The sequence below is a fragment of the Neomonachus schauinslandi genome, chromosome 6 (genome assembly GCF_002201575.2).
Source record: "Neomonachus schauinslandi chromosome 6, ASM220157v2, whole genome shotgun sequence".
In the NCBI taxonomy this organism is placed as follows: Eukaryota; Metazoa; Chordata; class Mammalia; order Carnivora; family Phocidae; genus Neomonachus; species Neomonachus schauinslandi.
In genome coordinates this window covers 54,583,159-54,605,878 of record NC_058408.1, presented here as the reverse complement: position 1 = coordinate 54,605,878, position 22,720 = coordinate 54,583,159, and the positions used below count along the sequence as shown (strand labels likewise).

General features: G+C 48.0%; 1 protein-coding gene across 1 annotated transcript; it reads right to left on the bottom strand.

Annotated features, from left to right (window-relative positions):
• Positions 1-5,646: 5,646 nt before the first annotated feature.
• Positions 5,647-22,011, bottom strand: LOC123325098 (eEF1A lysine and N-terminal methyltransferase-like). Its single transcript, XM_044916191.1, is given in 9 exon segments — positions 5,647-5,825; positions 10,856-10,987; positions 13,644-13,829; positions 13,832-13,858; positions 15,114-15,281; positions 16,153-16,348; positions 17,730-17,929; positions 19,407-20,166; positions 21,583-22,011. Coding segments are annotated over 9 exon segments (2,001 nt in total). The 5' UTR covers positions 21,736-22,011.
• Positions 22,012-22,720: the final 709 nt, after the last annotated feature.

Genomic DNA, 22,720 nt, shown 5'->3' with positions numbered 1-22,720 from the left:
GGGAAGAAAACTATCTGAGTCTCCCAACTCTCCACTATTCCCTTATTCCTGAGATCCTGGCTCTCTAAGACTGCAGTTTTGTCTTTCCAGTCCTGTGAGACCCCAGAGTGTAACTGGTTTGCTTGTTTTGTTCCCCAACACTGGTCCTTGGCCTAGGTAAAGCCCAGATGTTCAGTATCTTTCCTTGCACCCAGAATCCATAAGCGCCTTCAGGGAAAAAGCAGCTGGAAGAGGTCAGCTCACCTTTTTGCAGTTCTTTCCCTGGAATCTTGGCCCTTCCAGTCTTATTGCTTTGCTTAAATAGTTCTCTGACTGCTTTATAGAGATGTTTCTGGTGTTTATCTGGTTTTTCTATTTATTTTTAGAGGGAGCAATGGTCTGCCTCAATTTACTCCATCATACCTGAAAGTGGAACTATACCTAAGGCACTCTTAAAAGTACTGTAAAGAGATAAGCTCATTTGCCAGTGACTATGCAAGAAAATAGAGGGTTTTCTAAAAGGGAGAGTTTCGTAGGTCCTTTCAGATACACCTCGGTAGTCAGAACTCACTATTCTTCATAGGCTCTGACCAGAGGGTGAGCAAGCGTGAGAAGAGGATCCTGGTTTCTTCTGGAAATGAAGGCACATTTATTTAGAGATACTTGAACCAGCTCCCCTTCTGCCATATATCGCAGATTTAGTGAAAAGATAAGAAGAATCTACTTTTGGGGCGCCTGGGTGGCTCAGTCGTTAAGCGTCTGCCTTCGGCTCAGGTCATGGTCCCAGGGTCCTGGGATCGAGCCCCGTATCGGGCTCCCTGCTCGGTGGGAAGCCTGCTTCTCCCTCTCCCACTCCCCCTGCTTGTGTTCCCTCTCTCGCTGTGTCTCTCTCTGTCAAATAAATAAAATCTTTAAAAAAAAAAAAAAAAGAAGAATCTACTTTTATATTTCTATATGTACATATTCTCTAAACTTTTATATGTATGATATATACACATTTATCATTCCTCTTTTCCTTTATTACAGTTGCGAATATTTTTGTTTTTCATTTTCAGTCTTTTTTTTTTTTTTAAGCAAAGAAGATTCTGCATCACTGCTCACACTCATTTCAAAGCTCAGGATACAATCCATGAAAAGTTGGGTCTTAGAACCACAGTCACACGTCACTGAATTAAAGTGACATCACAAATCATAGTTCCCTGCTTTACATGCTATGGTCACAAGTATAGAGCAGTTATTTAAAAGGAATGGAATGGGGGTGCCTGGGTGGCTCAGTTGGTTAAGCGACTGCCTTCAGCTCAGGTCATGATCCTGGAGTCCTGGGATGGAGTCCCACATCGGGCTCCCAGCTCAGCGGGGAGCCTGCTTCTCCCTCTGACCCTCTCCCCTCTCATAACTGTTTCTCACTCTCTCTCTCATATAAAAACTTAAAAAAAAAAAAAAAAAAGGAATGGAATGATGTCGTCAGAATACCTTCAATAGATATATTTCAAACTTTCTTCAGAGAATGAAAAGTTAAAGTGAAATAATAAATCATTCTCTAACAATGTTTTTTTAAAAGAATGTAGTCAGGTTTTCCCTAAGGACCTAGCCAGCCTTTCTGGTTTATTCTTTACATAATTATAGACTCAAGACAATACCAAAAGTACAGGAAAATTGTCACAACCATGAAGAAACATTTACAACACTCCTGTTAAGTGACAGGCATTGTGTACCAAGAACCTTTGCCATTCTGGTGAAGTCTAGGGACCTCTTATTAGAATAATGTTTCTAAATGCATCAAAATAAAATACACAGAATTGCAAAGGAAGGCAATTTATCATGTTATAAAATATTTTAAAAGCAAGATTTATGATACACTAAGATATGTGCTTTATTAATTCATTAAACAACAAAATCTAATGTCAGACCTAACATCTACCATGATTTTGAATTAGTAAGGAGCATAAACAATATTTTAAGATATCTATTATTGTAATGTGATACAAAAATCTTAGTGATTCCAATTGGTAATAAAATCACAGGTACAGCTACTACTGACGGTTATTTTGTGGAGATGGGTCTCCACTTACTCCATTTAGAGGTGAAAGAAATGCTAAATTTGTTTGAGGTTAGTGAAAATAAAGATGTAATTTTTTTCCCATCCAAGTTCACACACCCTCTGAATTCTATCCACAGATCCTCAAGGGTCCCCAGATTTGGAACTCCTGCTTTAAGTATTCCATCGTCTTCTACAAGGCATGAATGGCCCTGAGGGTACTGGGAAGTTCTGAGCAAAGAACAAACAACTACTTCTGCACCTGTTTGTCCCAGGCATGAAAGATCCTACTTGTTGGTAAGGTTGCTCTCACTAACTAGAATACAGGTGTTTTGCTTACTAATATGCACACAGCTCTGCCTTGCAAAGGGCCCTTGTACCATTCCTGAGAATCTTGGAGCTGGACTGGACTTGAAAGGTCATCTGGTACAAAAATGTCTGTCCCTAGAACTAGAGTTATTATGTGCCAGGCCCTCTGCCATATATGTTACTGCACCTGATTCTTGAAGCAACCCCATGAGGCAGATGTTATTATTCCAAGTTTATATAGACTCATCTGTTCATTCACAAAAAAGTATATTGGACACTTATTGTATAACTCTTAATAAACTAGGTGTGTGCCTTAAATATAAGCACAGAGTACAGCAGGAAAGAAAAGCATAAATTCTATATTGTGATAAGTACTTTGAAAAGAACAAACAAGTGGTTGAGAATGGACTCAAGGGGAACCTATTTCAAAAGACAGGGTTGGGGCGCCTGGGTGGCTCAGTTGGTTAAGCGACTGCCTCCGGCTCAGGTCATGATCCTGGAGTCCCGGGATCGAGTCCCGCATCGGGCTCCCTGCTCGGCAGGGAGTCTGCTTCTCCTTCTGACCCTCCTCCCTCTCATGCTCTCTGTCTCTCATTCTCTCTGTCTCAAATAAATAAATAAAATCTTTAAAAAAAAAAAAAAAAAGACAGGGTTGTCAGTGGGGATCTCTCTGGGGAGGTAACATTTAAGCTGAAACCAGAGAAGGAACCAGTCATGCAAAAAGCAAGGGGAAGAGTGTTCCAGGCCAAAAGAACAGCAGGAACAAAGGCTGTTAGGCAGGAAAATTTAACATTTTAAAAACATATATATTGTTTTAATTTCCTATTTTAAAAAAATTTTTAAATTTTTTTTTTTTTTAGATTTTATTTATTTATTTGACAGAGAGAGACACAGCGAGAGATGGAACACAAGCCGGGGGAGTGGGAGAGGAGAAGCAGGCTTCCTGCGGAGCAGGGAGCCCTATGCGGGGCTCAATCCCAGGACCCTGGGACCACGACCCCAGCCGAAGGCAGACGCTTAATGACTGAGCCACCCAGGCGCCCCTAAAATTTTTAAGTAAGCTCTGCACCCAAAGTGGGGCTCAAACTCATGACCCTGAGATCAAGAGTCACATGCTCTACCGACCGAGCCAGGCAGGTGCCCTCCCTCTTAACCATTTTAAACTATATAGTTGAGTAGTGTTAGCAATATCCACATTATTGTGCAACAGATCTCTAGTATTTTTTCATGTAAAACGGAAACTATAGCCATTGAACAACTCCCCATCTTACCCTCTCCCAAAACCTGGGCAATGAAAAATTCTACTTTCTATTTCTATGAATGTGACTACTTCAGATACCCCATACGAGTGGAGCCATATGTTATTTGTCTTTTTGTGATTAGCCCAGTATCCTCAAGGATGATCCATGTTGTAGCGTATGTGACGATTTCCTTCTTTTTCAAGGCTGATTAGCATCCTACGACGTCTATGCATCCACCCACACAGTGGATATTTGGGTTGCTCCACCTCTTAGCTACTGTGAATAGTACTGCTATGAACATGGGGGTGCAAATACCTCTTCAAGATACTGCTTTCAGTTCTTTTGGATATATACCCAGAAATGAGATATCTTGATCATAGGGTAATTCTATCAATTTTTTGAGGAGCCCCCATACTGTTTTCCATAGTGGCTGCCACATTTTACGTTCCCAACAGTGCGCAAGGGTTCTGAATTATCAACATCCTCCAAAACCCTTATGAGGGACCCAGCTTCCCAAGGCCTGCTACAGGAGTGCTTGCTACACATGCACATGAAGTGCAGTTCAGAGGTGACAGGCATCTGGAAGAGGGCAAGGCTCTGTATAGGCCAGGTCATGGGAGCAGGGGTGGGGGGGGTGTCAAGGCATATGCCTAACCTTCAATGGTAACCTGCTCAATGGTAATACTCCCTCCTGAAGGCAGAGATCCAAATTACTCAACTGCCTCCTTATGGAAGGGCTGGGGAAACTTGCAGGGGTATCCTTCAATATGAGAAACCCAAGACTTGATCAAGCAACAAGTCCAAATGCGGACTGATTTAAATTGGTGATAGTCCCCATTTGGACTTGTTGCTTGACTGGATCCTGGGCTTCTCCAATAATCAAGGCTACCAGGTGTCTCTAATTAGAGTATACTCTGGCCAGCCCCCGCTCCCCACCTCCCCTTGGCAAAGCAGACCAGATTCTTCCAGCCTGCCTTCAGGGGACATTCCTCATATGGAAGTTAGAGCCCACAATTAGCTATATGCCTTGAATCCAAAGAGCCCACACCATGACGTGACCTCTCCATGCCCTTGCCCTGTTCTAGGTACCTAGCTACCCTGACCTCTGCACCTGCACAGTAGGAACTCTGTCAGCCACCTTTGGACATCTGGGGCCCTCAAGGCCTGTGGAGTAAGGGGCAATCCTCAACACCTGCATTCCTTCATATGAGGAGGAAACCTATCTCCCTCTCCCCAAATCGCTGTGAGGCAGAAGCTGAAATGAGCTACAGTCAGTCCCCATGTGGACTGGCTGTGAGAATGGGTCCCAGGTTTCTCTAAACAAAAGGTTCCTAAGCATCTCAGAGCATACAACCAGACTCCTCCACCTCTGCCTTCAGGGCAATTAAGTACATTTGCTTAGGTTAAGGCACGGAATAGGTAGATTCCAGGGACCTGTGAGAGCCCCCTCTTGTGACCCAGCCTTGCTTGACGTTGTCCTGGTCCAGGTCCCTGGCTCCCCTGACCTATGCCACCTGTGCATGCAGTCCTCACTGTGTCAGCAGGTCTTTGTCCATTGGGGGCCCTCCAGGACTCTGGAGCTCAGACTGGATGGTAAACACCTCAGTAACTCCAAGGTGGAGGAAGCCCACAGCCCAAAAATCTTTATGAGGTGGCAGCTTTAAAGTGTTGACAGTAAGTCCCTATTTGGACGGGCTGCCTGGTGGGTTCCCAGGCTTTTCCAGGATTCCAGGCTCCCAAGCTGTCTCTTATTGGAGTACCCTGGCCCTCTATCCAGCCTTGATGTGGCAACACCATCAAGACTCCTCCAGCTCTGCCTTCTTGTGGAATATGGACATTTGTGTAGGTTAGGTCTTGGAATTAGGCAGATAACCTTGTATCCCCAAAAACCCGCTCCTGTGAACCAGCCTTAGGGTGGGGGAGAGCCCAGCCCCCTAAAATCACTCTGAAGCAGCCACTGGGCATGGACCTGTAGAGGCTGGCCCACAGGAACAGACTCTTGGGGGACAGGCCTATGCCTAGAAGCTAGCCCTTCCTGCACAGATGCCCATATTCCCCCTTAAGCAGAACTGGAGTATATTAGACTGCCTTGTCGGGTTGGGCTGGGCTGTTGTCTGATGAATTCTCCAATTCTCCAATAAGAAACCCAAGGCCTGCTGAAGGGATATGTATGGCACATATGGGCACAGTGCATTTAAGGGTGCCAGGGATCTTGACCAGGGTAAGGGTCTGGAAAGTCGAGATCACAGGATCAAGCTCTTGTGGAACAAGGTATGGGCATAACTATAAGCCCTAGCCTACACAAACACCCATAATCCTCATGAAGGCAGAGGAGGATGCTGGACTACCTTGCCAGGGTGGGCTGGACAGCCGGCTCACGTATCCTCCAATAAAAGATACCTGGAAGCCCTGGATGCAAAAGCAGCCCAGAACTGGATCAAGAAGGAAGTCCAAATGGGGACTGACTGTTGCCAATTTGCAGCTGCCTCTCAGTGATTTCTAGGGGTGGGCTCCCTCCAAGCTGGAGGCATGCAGGTGGTTAGGGGAGGTCAGTTTCCCAGGTTAGCCTGGGCTACCCACAGCCTGCTACAGGGGTGTGTACTGTGTATGCACGTGCAGGGGAGGGGGGGTGGGGTCAGGGTTGCCAGGTATCTGTACTGTAGCAAGGGTCAAGAGGCTGACACAAATGTAGATGTGTAAAGAACAAGGAATGGGCTTAATTTTAAGTCTTAGGCTATACAAATACACGTACTGCCCCTGGAGACAGAGTTGCAGCATACTGCATTCCTTCTGTCATTGTGGGCTGGGTGTCTAGCAGGTGTACCTCAGTAGGAGACACCTGGGAGTCCCATTTGCTAAAGAAGCCAGAGCCTGATCAAGTAGCAAGTGCAAATGGGGACGATCAGCAATCTGTTGCCTCAGTGTGATTATTGGGGGGTGGACTCATTCCTTCCTGGAGGCTATGCAGCTGGTTGGGTCCAGTCCTAGTTCTCTGTGACTCTAGGACTCTGCTGTCCAAAGCCTGCTGAATGTGTGCATACAGCATATGCATATGCAGTGCTATTCAGGGAAGCCAGGGATCTAGAACAGGACAGGGGTTGGGAGATGCTAGAGCACAGGAGCAAACTCTTAGGGGATAGGGTTTATGCCTAATTGAAAGCCCTACAGGCCAGATAGGGAATTCCCCATGAAGGCAGCCCTAAAGGTTATTCAACTGGCCTGCCATGGAGCATCCAAGCAGTCTGGCCAGGATATCCTCCAATAGGAGACACCTGGGAGCCCTGGTCACTGGAGAAAGCCGGGATCCCAGTAGGCAGCCAGTCTAAATGGGGACTGTTGTCCATTTGCAGCTGCTCCCTCAGAAGGATTTGGTGGGGGTTGGCTTCCTCCATGCAGGAGGCTATGTCGTGGTTGAGCTTGGCCAGAGATCCACAAGACAGTGTGGTCAGCACGTCCATGGGCTAAGCAGGTCAGGGTAGCCGGAAACCCGGAAAGGATCGAGTGCTGAAGAGGCCAGGTGACAGGAGCAGGCTCCTACGGGTACAAAATGTCAGCCTAATCACAAAGGTTTATCTACACATTGTGGAATATCCCCGACGATGGCAGAGCTGGAGTTTTTTTTAACTGTCTCATGATGAAGAGGCATGAACAGGCAGAACAAGGTATCCTCCATTAAGAAATACCTGGGAGTCTTACTTCTTAGAATTCTAAGCCTGGGGTCCCTTCAAATAGCAACTCCACATGGAGCCTGATTTACACTCATTTCAGCAGCTACCTCAGGGCAATTTTCAGTGGATGGGCTCCCTCCCCTTGCGATAATGCAGATGGTTCTGGATGGGTCCTAGACCCACATACTTTAAGAGTTCCCACTGCCTAAAGGCAGCTGATGGGGTACACACTATCCATGTGTCAGAACGAAAGGTCTGGGGGCGCCTGGGTGGCTCAGCCGTTAAGCGTCTGCCTTCGGCTCAGGTCATGATCTCAGGGTCCTGGGATCGAGCCCCGCCTCGGGCTCCCTGCTCGGCGGGAAGCCTGCTTCTCCCTCTCCCACTCCCCCTGCTTGTGTTCCCTCTCTCGCTGTGTCTCTCTCTGTCAGATAAATAAATAAAATCTTTAAAAAAAAAAAAAAAGAACGAAAGGTCAGGGTAGCCAGGAACCTAGAACAGGGCAAGTGTCCAGAAGACTGAGATGAAGGAACGGACTCTTGGAATTACAAGGTATCTGACTAATTGCAACCTAACCTACACAAATGTGCATACCACCACTGAAGGCAGAGCTAGAGTAACCTGGCCTGCCTTGCCAGGGCTGAATCTGATGGCTTGTTGGGGTATCCTCTAATAGGAGATATGTGAGAACGTTGACTGCTATAGAAGCCAGGGACCCTGGCAGATAGTCCACACGGGGACAGACGGCCACTCTTTTCAGCAACTGCCTCCAAGTAACTTTCAGTGGGTGGGTTCATTCCAATGCAGGTGGTTGAAGATGGGCCCTAGCTCTACAGGCCTGGAGGGCTCCAGCTGCCCTAGGGCAGCAAACAGGGATGTACTTAGCAAGCACAGGTTGCTTAAGTCAGGGAAGCCAGAAACGTGGGACGGAGTAAGTGTCTTCAAAGGACAGGACACAGATTGGGATAACAGGGGTACATGGGATCTGCCTATTATAGAGTTTAACTTACACAAATAGGTATTATACTCCTAAAAGTAAAGCTCGGGGAATATGGACTTCCTTGCCAAGACATGATGGCCTGGATAACCTCCAATAACAGAAACCCAGAAGCATTGCTTGCTGGAGAATCCTGGGATACCATTAGACAGCAAGTATCAATGGGACGATTACCAATTTAAAGCTCCATTGCTGAAATATTTTGGGTGAGAGATTGCTTCACCCTGAGGACATTCAGGTGGTTGAGATCTGGCCAAAGCTCCATAGGCCTGGAGTAGCCCTGGCAGCCCAAGGCCAGCCGTCAGGGCACAGAGAGCACAAACTCAGGATAGTAGAAGACCTAAAACAAGGCAATGTCTGGTAAGCACGGTCGGAGAAGAGGGCTATTTGGGGATAATGACATTTGCTTTATCCCAAGCCATAATTTCAAAAAATGTAAATATTCCCCTTGAAGACAAAGCAGGAAAACTCTAGACTCTATGCCAGGGCTGCATCTGGTGAGGTGGCCTGGCTATCTCCCAAAAGAATACATCAGGGAGCATTGATTACCAAAGAAGCAGAAAACCTGATCATGCAGTCAGTCCAAATGTGAACTGAATGTTTCATAATGGTTTCTGGGGTGTAAGATCCTATCACCTTGGAGGTTGAGCACATGGTTCTTCACTAAGAAGCCCACAGTCCTGTAAAGTTACAGCTGCAGACAAAGTGCATACTGGGCCCTCACCTGGCACCCAGCACAGGAGAAGTGCCTGCAGAGGCCAGGTAGCTGGTGCCTGCTTTCAGGTGTGTGAAAACTCTGCCTAATTCCAAGCACAAATATTCAAAAATATGAAAGATCCCAATGAAGGCAGAGCTAAAAGATCTGGATTGCCTTGCAAGGGCAGGTATGAGTAAGTCACACAGGATAACCTCTAACAGAGACACCTGAAAGCCTGACTGGGCACCTGAGGAGCCCAGGACACAATCAAGTAGTTGGTCCAAATGGGGACTGAAAGTTCCCAGTATCAAAAGGAGCCTAAGAAATATTTTTCAGGGTATAAGCTCTTCACACCCTGAGTCCATTCAGTTGCCAGAGATCATTCAAAACTTTAGGGACCTGGGATGTTCCCTGAAAACCAAGTCTTGCTAACAGGCTACAGACTGCCCATGCATAGGAGGTGGCAGCTGAGAGGAGCAAAATGACAAGACAGGCTTGGCTCAGAAAAGGGGGCTATTTAGGGCCCTTGGCATCTGCCTCATTCTAAGCCTTACCCTACATCGATGCTCATAGTTCCCCAGAAGGCAGAGCTGGAGAAAATGGCCTACCCTGCTGGACTGGGGCTAGAGCCTGGACCCCAGGCCCCACCAAGCATTGGTGCTACCTTCCAGTAGGACACACCCGGCACTACAGAGTGGTGGAGAAGCCAGCAACCCAGCCTGGGACTGGCTGCCTTCAGTTTCCAGCTGCTACCTCGGAAGGCCTCTTGGGGCCGGGATCCCTACGCCCACAAGGATCAGCAGGTAACTGCACAAGCAGGGGCTCCACAGGCCTGGAGGGCCCGTAGTGCACATGCACGAGCCGCCCAAGTCAGGGCAGTCAGAGGCTGGGAGGAGGGCAAGTGTCTGGAGAAGCAGCCGGGGAATGGGCTGTCCCGGCTACAAGGCATATATATAAATCCCAGATGCAACCTACTCCAGTGTGCACAATCGCCCTGAAGGGAAAGCTGGAGGACGACTGGACTGCCAGGTGGCCACCTGGGGCAGTGTTCAACAAGACACACCTGGAAGCCTCATTACTGGTAAACCTGGAGTCTCTGGCAGCCGGTCCAAAGGGGGACCAACTGCTGTCCAAAGAAAGCAGCGCCCTAAAAAAGGTTTGCTGGGTGCAGTGGGCTCCTACAGGACTGGAGGCTTGGCAGGTCCTTAGGGACCAACCACAACTCCCCTGCTGGAGGGCCCCAGGTGCAGGCTACCCGGATGCATACTGCACCTGGGCCAGCTGAGGAAGTCAGGGGAGAAGGGCCCTGGATCAAGGCCAGTGTCTGGTGATGCCAGGTCACTAGTGCAGCCTCTGAGGGGCTGGGAGGCACGTCTCATGCTCATGGCAAGCACCAACCTTTCAAATACACAGATTCCTTTTGGGGGCAGAGATGGAGGAGTCTGGACTTCCATCACCAGAGCGGGGACTACTTTTAAAAGCCCCAAACGGGAAACAATCCAAATACCAATGACAGAATGGAGAAATGAATGTGGTAATAGTCACATAAGGATACTACACCACACTATAAAGGAACAATGTACACACTATGGATGAAACAAAGATCATGTTAATGAAAGAAAAAAACACAAAGAATACATTTTTTAAGATTCCATTTATACAAAGAACAAAAATGGGCAAAACTAAGCTGTACTGACTGAAGTTAGGATATGGGTTATCCTTGACAGGAGGAGGAGTTACTGGAAGGAGGTAAGAGGTGGACTTTCTGGGGGGCTAAAAGTGTTCTGTGTTTGATGAGAGTAAAAGGGTGTGTTCAATTCAGGGAAATTCATCGAGCTACACACTTATGACAGACCCATTTTTCATTAAAAGAAAACAATTTTTAAAGGACCCATCCCTCCTCCCTCCCCAACCTTTTGTACCTCCTACCTTCAGGAGTCAAGATGCTTTTGACCTTCTGCAGGAAAGGCTGGTCCACAAAAGCTGGTGGTGGACAACTCATTCCCAGTGTTGGGTCCTTACTGTTGACATCAAACATGACGACATTGTAGTGGGGCCATCCTGGGAAAGAGAAGCAAACAAGTCTTTGTCTAAGACCATCTACTTTTCCCTGTGACCTGTGGTGGTCTCAGGTGGCTAAGTCAGAAGGATGACATGGAGGTTGTGGTTTGTCTGTGTAAGGGCACTGACGTCACTGTCCAGGGGAGTCACTGTCCATTAGGGTTCTGCTGTGAGCACCCCACATGACAGACAGGGCTTTTTTTTTTTTTTAAAGATTTTATTTATTTATTTGACAGAGAGAGACACAGCGAGAGAGGGAACACAAGCAGGGGGAGTGGGAGAGGGAGAAGCAGGCTTTCAGCTGAGCAGTGAGCCCGATGCGGGGCTCGATCCCAGAACCCTGGGATCATGACCTGAGCCAAAGGCAGATGCTTAATGACTGAGCCACCCAGGCGCCCTGACAGACAGGGCTTTTACTTGATCTTTTCCTCCACATTTAAAAGCACCTTCCATAAGCACACACATTCATGGGATCCGTGCTAGCATGATTACTACTTGGTTAAGAGTCCATCTATACCAGTAATATTCAATCCCAGCAGAACATTACGGTCACCTGGGAATATTCAAAATACTTCAATATTTCAGGGTCAAAAACCCTGGTGTGGGAAAGAACAGGTGGAAGGGGAGATAGGAAACCTCAGGTATTTTTCTTAAACTCCCAGGTAATTCGAAATACAGGCAGAATTAAGAACTATTGATTTAGGCAAAGCAGCTGCCTAAGTCTTTTGGAGCTGACCCAGCAAATGCTTGCAGGAGAAAATGTTCTCAAATTAAAGTTAGTGTATCTTTTCTAGTACTTGAACAATAGCTGGCTCAAGAAAGATTTTGCTAAATGGGTGAGAAAGAACTGATGAAGGATCAGATGCACTCCTTGCTATAATGGAAATAGTTTTTACAAGGGGTAAGCTTGCAATGCTACGGACTTTCAGCAAACTCTGAGACTATGATAATGATTATTCAATAATTAATAAATACTGACACAGGACTACTGCATGCCCATTACTGTGCATGGCACAGATCTCGTTTTGGTTTCTTAGAGAGCAGAACACGTTGGCTCGTCAAAGTCCAAGGATAACCACTGCCCACATTTGTAGCAGTGAGCCCTCCAATAATGTGGAAGGTGGCTGTTAGAGACGATTGCCAGGCTGTTCAAAACTGACTGATGGGCAGTAACGATGGCAACACATCACAGACTGAGTGCCTGCCATGAGCCTAGTGCAGTTTTAAATATTTCCCATGTACTAGCTGTGTTGGGCCTGGGCCCCCACACTGGCCCCAGCCTCAGAGAGGTAACCTGTGAGACTCTTGATATATACTTAAGTTCAGTTTGCAATTAAAATTCCTGCACCATCTGTCCATCCCAGTACCAAAGTACTCACTCTAGGAAGTTCAGTTTGCAATTAAAATTCCTGCACCATCTGTCCATCCCAGCACCAAAGTACTCACTCCGGGCATCCTGTTTTGCCATACCCTAACTGGGAGATGCTCTAATCCAGTGAGAACCAGAGGATCAGTTATGGAATGGGCAGACCAGGAAGGGTGGGTGGCCCGAGCTCCCAGGTTCACTTAACTGAACCAACCTGACTGACTTCTCCCTGAGGGACTCCTGCTCTGGTATGCACCAGTCCCCAGAAGCCTACATACAAAGAGGCAAAAGAAGCACAGGAGCTATTGCAGAACATTAATATGCCTTTTGTCCTAAGTCCTAAGGAAATAGTAGAGCAAAATGGAGCCCTAACTCCAGCAGCAGCACGGCCTCCAGAATTCCCACTGAGTAGCATCTGCTTCAGGGTTTCTCAACCTCAGCACTACTGACATTGGGGACAGATAATTCTTTGTCAGGGGTGGCTGTCCTGTGCACAGTAGGATGTTTAGCAGGATCTTTGGTCTCTACTCACTCACTGTCAGAAGCACCCTCACCCTGTGGTTATAAGGACCAAAGACGTGTGTGTAGACACTGCCCGATGCCCCCAGGTGTACAGCCACTGATCTACACGAATGCTGTTTGGCTCTCTCTCTGCTTCACCCGCAGCTCAAAGACTAAAAAACAGGGCGCCTGGGTGGCTCAGTTGGTTAATCGACTGCCTTCGAGGCTCAGGTCATGATCCTGGAGTCCCGGGATCGAGTCCCACATCAGGCTCCCTGCTCAGCAGGGAGTCTGCGTCTCCCTCTGACCCTTCTCCCTCTCATGCTCTCTGTCTCTCATTCTCTCTCTCGCAAATAAATAAAATCTTAAAAAAAAAAAAAAAATTAAAAAAAAAAAGACTAAAAAACAACTCCCAACACACACCCCAACTTTTCTTCCCCTTTTCCTCACCCGGCTACAGACCTTAGGTTCCTTGGGAGGATGAGGAAGTGGCAAGGACACAGAGTCAGAAGAGAACCAGGAGAAAAGACCACTGAGCTGTCAGTACCCCAAGGGCAGAAATGGTCGGTTTTATGTGCTGCTGTACCCCAGCCCCTAGCACAGTGCTGGGCACATGGCTGGCACTCTAGATTTACTGAGGCAATACATCAACCGATGAATGAACAAATCAATGGGGGAAAGACTGGGACAATGCTAATTGTTCAAGATGAATTCTAGAGGCCCTTGCAGGCCTGCCGACTTTGGATGACTCTTCTCTCAACACCCCTCCAAATTCTCCAACAGCAGTACCTTCTCTTCCTGCCAGGCTGGTAATATAGTCCAGTCCATCTGCAATATGGACCTTCATCCGGTCGCTCTGGGAAAAGCCAAACCACCGGCTGGCCACTTCCAACATGGAGGGGTCGATCTCCACAGCATCAATGTAGGTCTTCGGGAAATGATCGTGGACAAACAGGGAGAGGCTGCCCCAGCCAGTCCTACCACCAACAATGCCAGTGGGGTCTCTGCAATAAAGGAATAAAGCATCATTTGACAATCTGCTCACTGAAAGCTTTATACCAGCCTTGGGGAGGGTAAAGGAGGGAGCTGGATTATTGGCTCTGCCCAGGGGATACAAGATTTAGAGGCCCAGCCTCTCTGTCTCATCCCAGAGATTTAGGGGCAAATCTGACATCTGAAAACTCAACTGTGGCCTCACAATCCTTCTTTTACAGATCCAGAAGCTGTGTGTTATTATTACAGACCCTTAAAGATCCCAAAGCACTCAGCTGACATCATACCAAGAGTCCCCACCATAAGCATTATTAGACTTCCCCTAAGAACTGGGAGGGACAATGGCCAACATCTCGCTCATGATCACAAGGCAATGTAGATGCAATGCCCTCTGCCCAGCTTTCAACTCAAAGGCCACAGCTGCCGTCTCAGACACATCAACCAACCGAAGGCAATCCTTCCAAGTTCCAGAAATCACAGGAAAACAAAGGCCCAAATCCTAGTCCTAAGTACAGAGAAACCTCAGCAATCACAGGCAGGCAGAAGACAAGAAATAAGAAAGAATCACTGAAAGGAGACATTAAATGTAAGAGTAATATCTGAGGATTAAACCTAAGAACTGAGACTCCAGGGACATACATCAACACCAAGAAAGGCCAAAAGTACAGGATGTTTCAGTAACACATCCTCAGGACTTTGGGTGAACAGTTACAAGCCTAGACAGAAAAATGAACATTTTTGCTACTGTGGTCAGATCCAAACCTGTTATTAGTAATAAGGCTATGACTGTTCTGCCTATAATATAGATTTTTTAATTAAGTAGAAATTTAAGAAATAATTGCATCTGGTGCTCAAATAATGCATTACTGAAAGCCAGAAATTCTTCTCAAGCGCACAAGAATTTCTGGAGTCATGATTTTTAAATGTTCCTTCTGGTTACATGGGTAGACACATATGCAAACACTCATCAAACTGAACAACTTAAAATCTGTACTTTATGTATCTCATTAAATACATTTTATACTTTAGTATTTTAAATAAATGAATAAAGAAAATATTTAGACATCCACAGGTGCAGCCATTTTGAGATTACAACCTGAGCTTCAGGGAAAAGCTACTGGATGTTTATTAACTTAGAAGAAGATTGGGAAGAAGAAAACTATGAATATATGTGCATTTGTTGGTCTGTAACCGCTGTGCTCAAACCACAAGACAGCCGTCATCTTACACGCCCCCTCCTGTGGCAGGCAGCGGAGTGTCCCTCACCTAGGAGCAGCTCCGGGTTTCTGAGCAGGGCAAGGCCCGCAACCATTGCTTTGTGGTGTTCACAGCACAGGTAACTCTTGTCAATGGACTGCCCTGGGGCCGTGGGGAGGTCCTCTGGAGCGTCAGCAGGCCGCTGCTTCTTCCTGTCCTTTTTCCGTTTCTTCTGGGCTAAAGAGAGATAGAGATGATGAGGTCCTATGCTTGGCACTCTAGTCCGTGGAAAGCAAGCCATACCAGCAGCACTGTGCCGTAGCGAGCTTGATCAGACTCAAGAACCCACGCCACGAGGTGTGGAGCCTACTTTAAGAAAAAAAAAAAGGATCCTAGAGGACATGGCCTAGATCTACACTGTCCAATACCATAGCCACTAGCCATTTGTGGCTATTGAAATGTAAACATAAATTACAATTTAAAAACATTAAAGATTCAGTGCCTTACTTGCACCAGCCACACTCTATGTGCTCAGGAGGCACATATGGTTAATGGTTACCATATTGGGCAGCTAAGTGGATATTAAACATTCCCTCCAATGCAGAAAGTTCTACTGAATAGCACCGGACCAGGTGACCTCTAAGGTACCCACCAACTCTAAAGCCCTTCTGAAACATATGCTAGTGGCTGGCAGTATGGAGAAGGTGGGGTTCACCTGCACCCGTAACGTTTCTGGCTCACCTCACAGAAGTTTACTGAATTAATACAAAACAGATGCATATGGAGCAACGTACAAAAGGGATGGCCTCTAAACGGAAGGCATTAAAGTGATAACCACATCTATTTGGTAAACCACCACCCCAGCCCCTTATCATTTGAGACCCAGGCTTCGCTCAAGAACAACGTAAACCTCCATTCTGCTTATTGCCGTTTACACTTGAAGAGCCCAGATGGTAACAGGACAACTTGCAGAGCCATGTGCCTCTGATCACAGGTACCCAGGTCTGTCCTACATCTTGGCCAATCTCCCAGGTCAGTCTGACCACCCCAGATGGAGAGTCCAGGCCACGTCCACTTGGGTCCCACCAGTGTGCGGATGACACCTCACCTCTGTGAGACACATCCTTCAGCAACCTGGCTTCTGACTGCACCACATTCCTGTTGCTGAGGAAGATCAGCCGCCGGAAGTAGTGCTTGTCATCCCCCTGCACGTCCTCGACCACATAGCTGCCACTCAAGGGACTGCAGTCTTGGTGCTGAACGGTCCGGACCCCGATGTCCCCACCCACAGACAGAAAGGGCACCTGAAGATATAACAGAGATGTGGTCAACCACCAGCGCAATTAAGAACAATGAGAAATGATAATCGTTTCCCTTTGTGTGTGTATGAGGAATCCCCATACCAAGGTTCAGGACAGCAAGAACTTCCAAGATTTGCCATTCTATTAAAGAACTTTCCTGGGGCCTTTCGGCAGATCACAAAAGGTTTAATTCACTCTTTGGAAAACCAACTGAACACATAAAGATCCCCCAAACCCTTACTGAAATGCAAGGGTTCTCCCTCACAAAAACATGATGTTCTCCTTAGGAATCCTCAAAGGATTTTCCATAAAAGCTAGAGGGAACCCTCCGGAGGGAACTATAACTATGAGAGAAGGAATCTGAACAGGGATAAAGAGAACAAAATCCAGAGAGAAAGCAACCATTCCAAGTTTGGAGAAATCTCTCCCTTCCCCCAATTACTCTCATCTTTTTCCCCATTTTTCTAAACAGGAGAAAAAATTAGGAGAAAAATACATTTTCCCCCTAGACTTTTCCATTTCCCTTCCCAATCTTTGCTTCTATTTCTTTTAAAGACCTCCAAGAGTATTTAATAATCACCAGGGACCCCTGACTTTGCAGAGATGCAGGCACTGGAGAGGAGGTCCCAAATGACCTCCCCACAGGATCTACATCTCTTTTATGGACACCAACCCCAAATTCTGCCAGGAAGAATCAAACACACATTCATCTGCAAACACAAGACAGCATAGTGGGCAGAACCACAGGCTAGAACCTGCAAGTCTAGGTTCATCTTTTCAGATCTGTTACTACAGCAACGAGCCCCTAGGGACCTTGGCTTTCCTATCTACCACGGATAAAGTACCTGTAATGCACTCACCTGTCAACTGCCATCAGCAGGATGGAATGAGACAATGTCAGCAAAAACCCTGTTTCCTTCCCAGGAAAATACCAGACCAGCAATGCTAATATCCTGAAAACTAATCTGAGCTGTTTTGCCTCTTTTCCATTCTACACTCAGATAATGATGGTTCTAAGAAGCAAAATGCTCAAGGAAGGTCTGCACAAAAGAGGGTAAGGAGAAATAGAGTCTGAACAATCCACAGTATAAAGAGCTGGAGCCTGCAAGGTGGAGAGCATTTCATCTCTGTGGAGTCTCAGAGGCCCCACAAACACAGATGCTACTGGGGGTCTCAAAAGAGCAACCACTCTCCTTCTTCTCACTGCCTGGGGCAAGAGAACATAAGTACTGCCCACTTAGTTCTGAGCTGTTGACATGCCCTTCAGGAATAGACTAGGGGCAGAGACCCTCATCCTAGCTCCTTCTAAGACACCCTCTGCCTTCGTGGCTGCTAATATGACTTCTCTAGAGATCAATGAAAGCTGCTGCCAGAGCTCTGTTACCTGCTGCTGGGCGGGCATCCCGGCAGGAGCCAACTCCATGACTCTGGCTGACAGCTCGGCCTGAATGCTGTCCATGCCTTCGTACCGCTGGCCTCGGTGGAGGGCCACTGTGATCAGCCTCCTGAAGCCTGCACTGGCCGCCAGCTGCTTCCGACCCTCCTCCATGCCAAAGAGCCACTCAGTCTCGCGACCCTGGGGGACTGGAAAGAGGCACTTGGTGACACGGAGTCCAGGGAAGAGTGTTCAAGCCCCAACCAATATGACCTACATGGCAGAGAGTCAGCCCTGGCATAGGCCCAGCATCCCTTCCAACTGTGACCCACTGAGGGCTATCAATTCCCTAGTGCACAATGCCCTGAGCAAAGCAGCCATCAGACACATGGTAGGACCCACGTGACCATGTAAGGGGGAGAGGCAGGTACCTAGTGCAAGAAAAATAGCAATAATACTAACACTTATTATATGCCAAGCAAAATTCCAAGTTTACAAACAGAAACTAACTGAATCCTCACAAGAGTCTAAGATGCAGGTGGTATTATTATTCCCATTTTATAAACGAGGCCATTCAGACACAGAATGGAATTATTTTCCCAAGTTCATACAATTAGTAAATGGTGAAGCTGGGGCTCAAACCCAGGCAGCCAAGCCCCAGGCTCCGTGCTTGTATCGACTTTACTATTTGTTCCCATCAGTAGACAGGTAGGCTTATGGAATACTTGGGAAAATAGCTCACTTGTCAGCAAATTACCAGCATGATGATTTCAACATCTTGCCTTTGTCTAGAATATCCTACTTTTGAAGATCTTATTTATTTGACAGAGAGAGACACCGTTGAGAGAGGGAACACAAGCAGGGGGAGTGGGAGAGGGAGAAGCAGGCTTCCCGCTGAGCAGGGAGCCCGAAGTGGGGCTCAATCCCAGGACATTGGGATCATGACCCGAGCCGAAGGCAGACGCCTAACGACTGAGCCACTCAGGCGCCCTAGAATTTTCTACTTTTGAAAGCACTTCGTCATCCTATTTCTTTTGATCATTACTGAGGTAAATTGGGTATCATTTACACCCTTCACTAATGCCACTTCTGTTTATTAAGCACTTATCATGTTCAAGCACCACTCTAAGAGATTTATACTTCTCACACCTACACAACACAGTTAGCCATCCCACTTTATAGATGAGGAAACTCAGGCACAGAAAGAAAAGGAACATTCAAGGTCACATCACCAGGAAGGGACTGAGCTAGAACTGGAACCCAAATAGTCACTTTTTTAGCTACTACTCTGTACTGTCTCTCTAAATTCAGCAGAGAAGCACAGCCAACTTCCCCCAAGTCCTGCAGCTCACAGGCTACAGAGCTGAGACTCTGCTGCTTCCATGACTCCATGTTACAAAGTAACTCTCTACACTGTGAGACTTACCTAATTTATCCCTCTCTCTCCTCCCTACCAAACCCATTCTCACACCAAGCCTTTGCAATGGAAGATGTGAAGAAATAAGCCTCAAATCTTAAGCAGGTAGCTGGACAGCGCTATTCCCCCTTCCTCATGCCTGGGCTAGTCTAACCTCTTGAAGTGCTACGCCCTGCAAGATAAAACCGGCCACGGTGTACCCATCCACCAAAGCCCCAGCCCCTATGAGCCAGCCCCTCCAAGGAAGAGAGGGAGCAATCCCAACTCACTGATGAAAATGGCAAAATGATTGTCCCGCGATGGTTTCACAGTGGGGCTGTCCACCACGTGGAGGGTGTAGCGTGGCTCCCCCGTGTCCCCATCGCACAAGTCCAGAGATACACTCCCCAGCCCGGCCTTGCGGTACAGCTGGCTGCACAGCCAGGCATACTGCTGCCGCTCCCGCACCGCCTCGGCCAGCTGCTCGGCACTCTCCAGCCGCATAGGCTTGCCCTGCTCCTGAGCACATAGCTCAAAGATTTGAAGGGCAGAGCCAGAGACTGGCCTGAACTTGGTCATGATGAAGGCAAAGACAGGTAGGGAGAACCGAGGCTCTGCTTCCAACACCTGGTCCTGGCTGTTGGCCACCTGGTGCACCCTCACCATCCACCCCTCCCGGGAGAAGTGACCCACTGCTTTCTTCAGGATGTGAGCCTGAGCCAGGGAGATGCAGAGGTAGCGACCGCCCACCTGCAGGACACGGCCAACCTCAGCCAGCATCCTGTCCACTTGGTGCAGGGTCTTCTCCTCCTCATCTGTCAGGACAGCGTCCAGGGTGCCCTTGTCCAACACCACCTGGAACGAAGCATCGGGAAACTCCATCTGTGTCATGTCCATCTTCAAGAAGTTCATCTGGGGCCGTCGGCTGGCATTGCGTTCCTTCATTTGCTTGATGACCACCTCACTGATGTCGATGTTCACTATATCCTGAATGCCCACATCATACAGCTGTTCACTTAGCTCTGAGTTACCACACCCAATCACCAGCACCTGAGGGGAAAAAGCCAACAAGGTGAAGGAGATCAAGACAAAGGAATGACCTGCAGACACTTCCAGGAATCAAGTCTCATCTTGGCTATTAACTTTTCAGAAGGTGTAAAGGTTATTGTCAGCAGAGAGCACCATTACAGAGGTGATTCTAGGTTCCATCCTGAAATACTGCTGCTTAGAGAAACTCACCGGTGAAAACCACATTCAGTCACACAATGCAAGGTATGTAAAAATGGGTTTCCATTCTGCAAAAACAAGTTAATCCTGGTTGTTCTTTCTCTGAAGCAAGCACTGATTATTCAAGAAGTGATAGGAAGTCACAGAATCCAAATTGTTTTACTATTAAAAACCTACTTGTGGCATAACCCTACTCCACTCATGCCTAAAGACACACCTCATGGTATTCTATTTTCTTTTTCTGTTTGTTTTGTTTAAGTTGGCTCCACCCCCAGCACGGAGCCCAAGGCAGAGCTTGAACTCACAACCCAGAGGTCAAGACTTGCGCTGAGCTCAAGAGTCAGACACTTACCGGACTGAGCCACCCAGGTGCCTTTATTCTGCTATTTTCTGAAGCCAAGCTTAAAACACAAGTTGTTGCCTCCCTCTCTCTGGAGCAATCGCCCATTGAGCCTTCAAAATTTGGCCCCAATGTCACCACCTCTGGAAAAGCCTGGTGGGAAATGCATAAGCCTGGGACTGAATGGGGCTGAGTTTAAATTCCCATGTGACCACTCACTACATGTATGATCTTGGACAAGAAACTGACGCTCAGAGCCGCAGTTTCCAAATCAATACAATGAAAGAATCTTACAGAGTTATTATGAGATTTCAACTGCTGAAGGCACACACACACAGCACTCAGCATAAGTCTTGGCACTGAGAGCATCCTCCACGAACGTTACCTTCCTATCCTCTTTCTTCCCCACCTCCAGCACACTTCGTCTCCATCAAACCCCTAGCATTGAACTTAGCAGTTGTCACTCCTGGAACGTGCCTTAGGGTTCCTGTTGCTTACGAGCTGAGCACAGGGCCTGAAATTCAGCGTGCCAGAAACAACCACTCCGTTAACAGAATCATCTATCAGTAAAGCCACGGGTTTTCTCTGCTCTACAGACATGGACAGTGACAGAAACGCACACCATTGCTCGAGGAGCCGATCGCTAGGCTGGACTACTGAGTCACTCTTCCAGTGAGATTACTAAGTCAAGGATTGCTGGGAGCAGGAGGTCTCTTACCTGAAAACCTTTAAAAGAACATTTTAAAATTGCCTTTTAGCCGAGTGATGCACAGAATCCGGAAAATATGGGCCCCATTTGTTACTAAAATACGGGCCTGTCGCTACCCACCAAGTGCAGGGTTAAAGTGCTCGTTCCCACATTCCCGAGCACACACGCGGGACCGCCGCGCCGCGCTCACCTTCTCTCTGGGTTTGATGTATTTGTGCAGCAGCCCGCACAGCTCCAGGTAGCTTCCATACCACTCGAAAGCTCTCCTTCCTCGCTGCTGGAAGAACTTGTCCCAATAGTCCGCGGAGCCAAACTCCTTGCAGCTTTTGGGTAAGAGGTTCATATTGTCACTGTCCGAGCGGCGCCTTCAAGACCCTCCTACTCGCCCTCCGAGGTACCATCGGTTAGGCTTCCACACACGCTGGCGTCGGGCCCCTGCAGTGGAATTCTTCCCACGACCAATAACCACGCTGATTTATCCCCCGCTCAAAACCCAAAGGGATGACGCTCACACGGCAGCCCCACGCGCGAGACACTGAACCCAATAGACGCTCACCCGTCCGCCCGGCTCACAGCCCCTGCCGCACGTGCGGAAGCCCTCCCACTCCCTCAGAGCGGGGTTTCCGAACCCGCGATCATATCCGGGTGCCAGGCGTCGCGATTGGTCGGCCACGCAGACCCTCCCAGCGTCTCATTGGTCACCGCTTGTCGCTCCTGGCACCTCATTGGCCGAGACGCGCTCGCCACACGCAGGCGGAGTCGTCGCGGCGGCGGAGCGTTCCCCTGCATGCGACAAAGGGGGCGGGGCCATGTGCCTGAGTCCGGGCGGAAGAGGCCCCGCTGCCTCGTCTGCAGATTGCCTCCGAGCGCCGCGCGAGGGCAGCCGTCCCCGGTCGGAGCTTTTCCTCCGCGGCGGAGGCCGCCTCAACCTCCTGAGATCTGTGTTCGCTTTCGGTCCGAGCGGGCCTCGTGGCCACTTCTCATCTTGAAGGGCCGAGCGCGGCCGGCGGGGCACGCGGGGAGGACGAGGCCCCGGAAAAGAAAAACCAGCAGAAGGACGTGAGGCAAGGAATGAGTAGAGCCGGTCCTTAGCAAAAGAAAGCCATCCTAGCCAGGTTATCTTCTGCATCTCCCGCCCCACCCTCCCTTAGTTTAACCACTTGACTTGGATAATTGAGGTTTATTTTGGAGAAAACTGGCACTGGGCGGTATTTTTTCTGCACCAAAATGCGGGATTCCACTATTAACGCAGTGACGTGAAAATTCACAAGAGGAATAGCAACCACGTATACAGAGGTGCCTCCTCACCTGCTTCTCCCCCCAAAGCA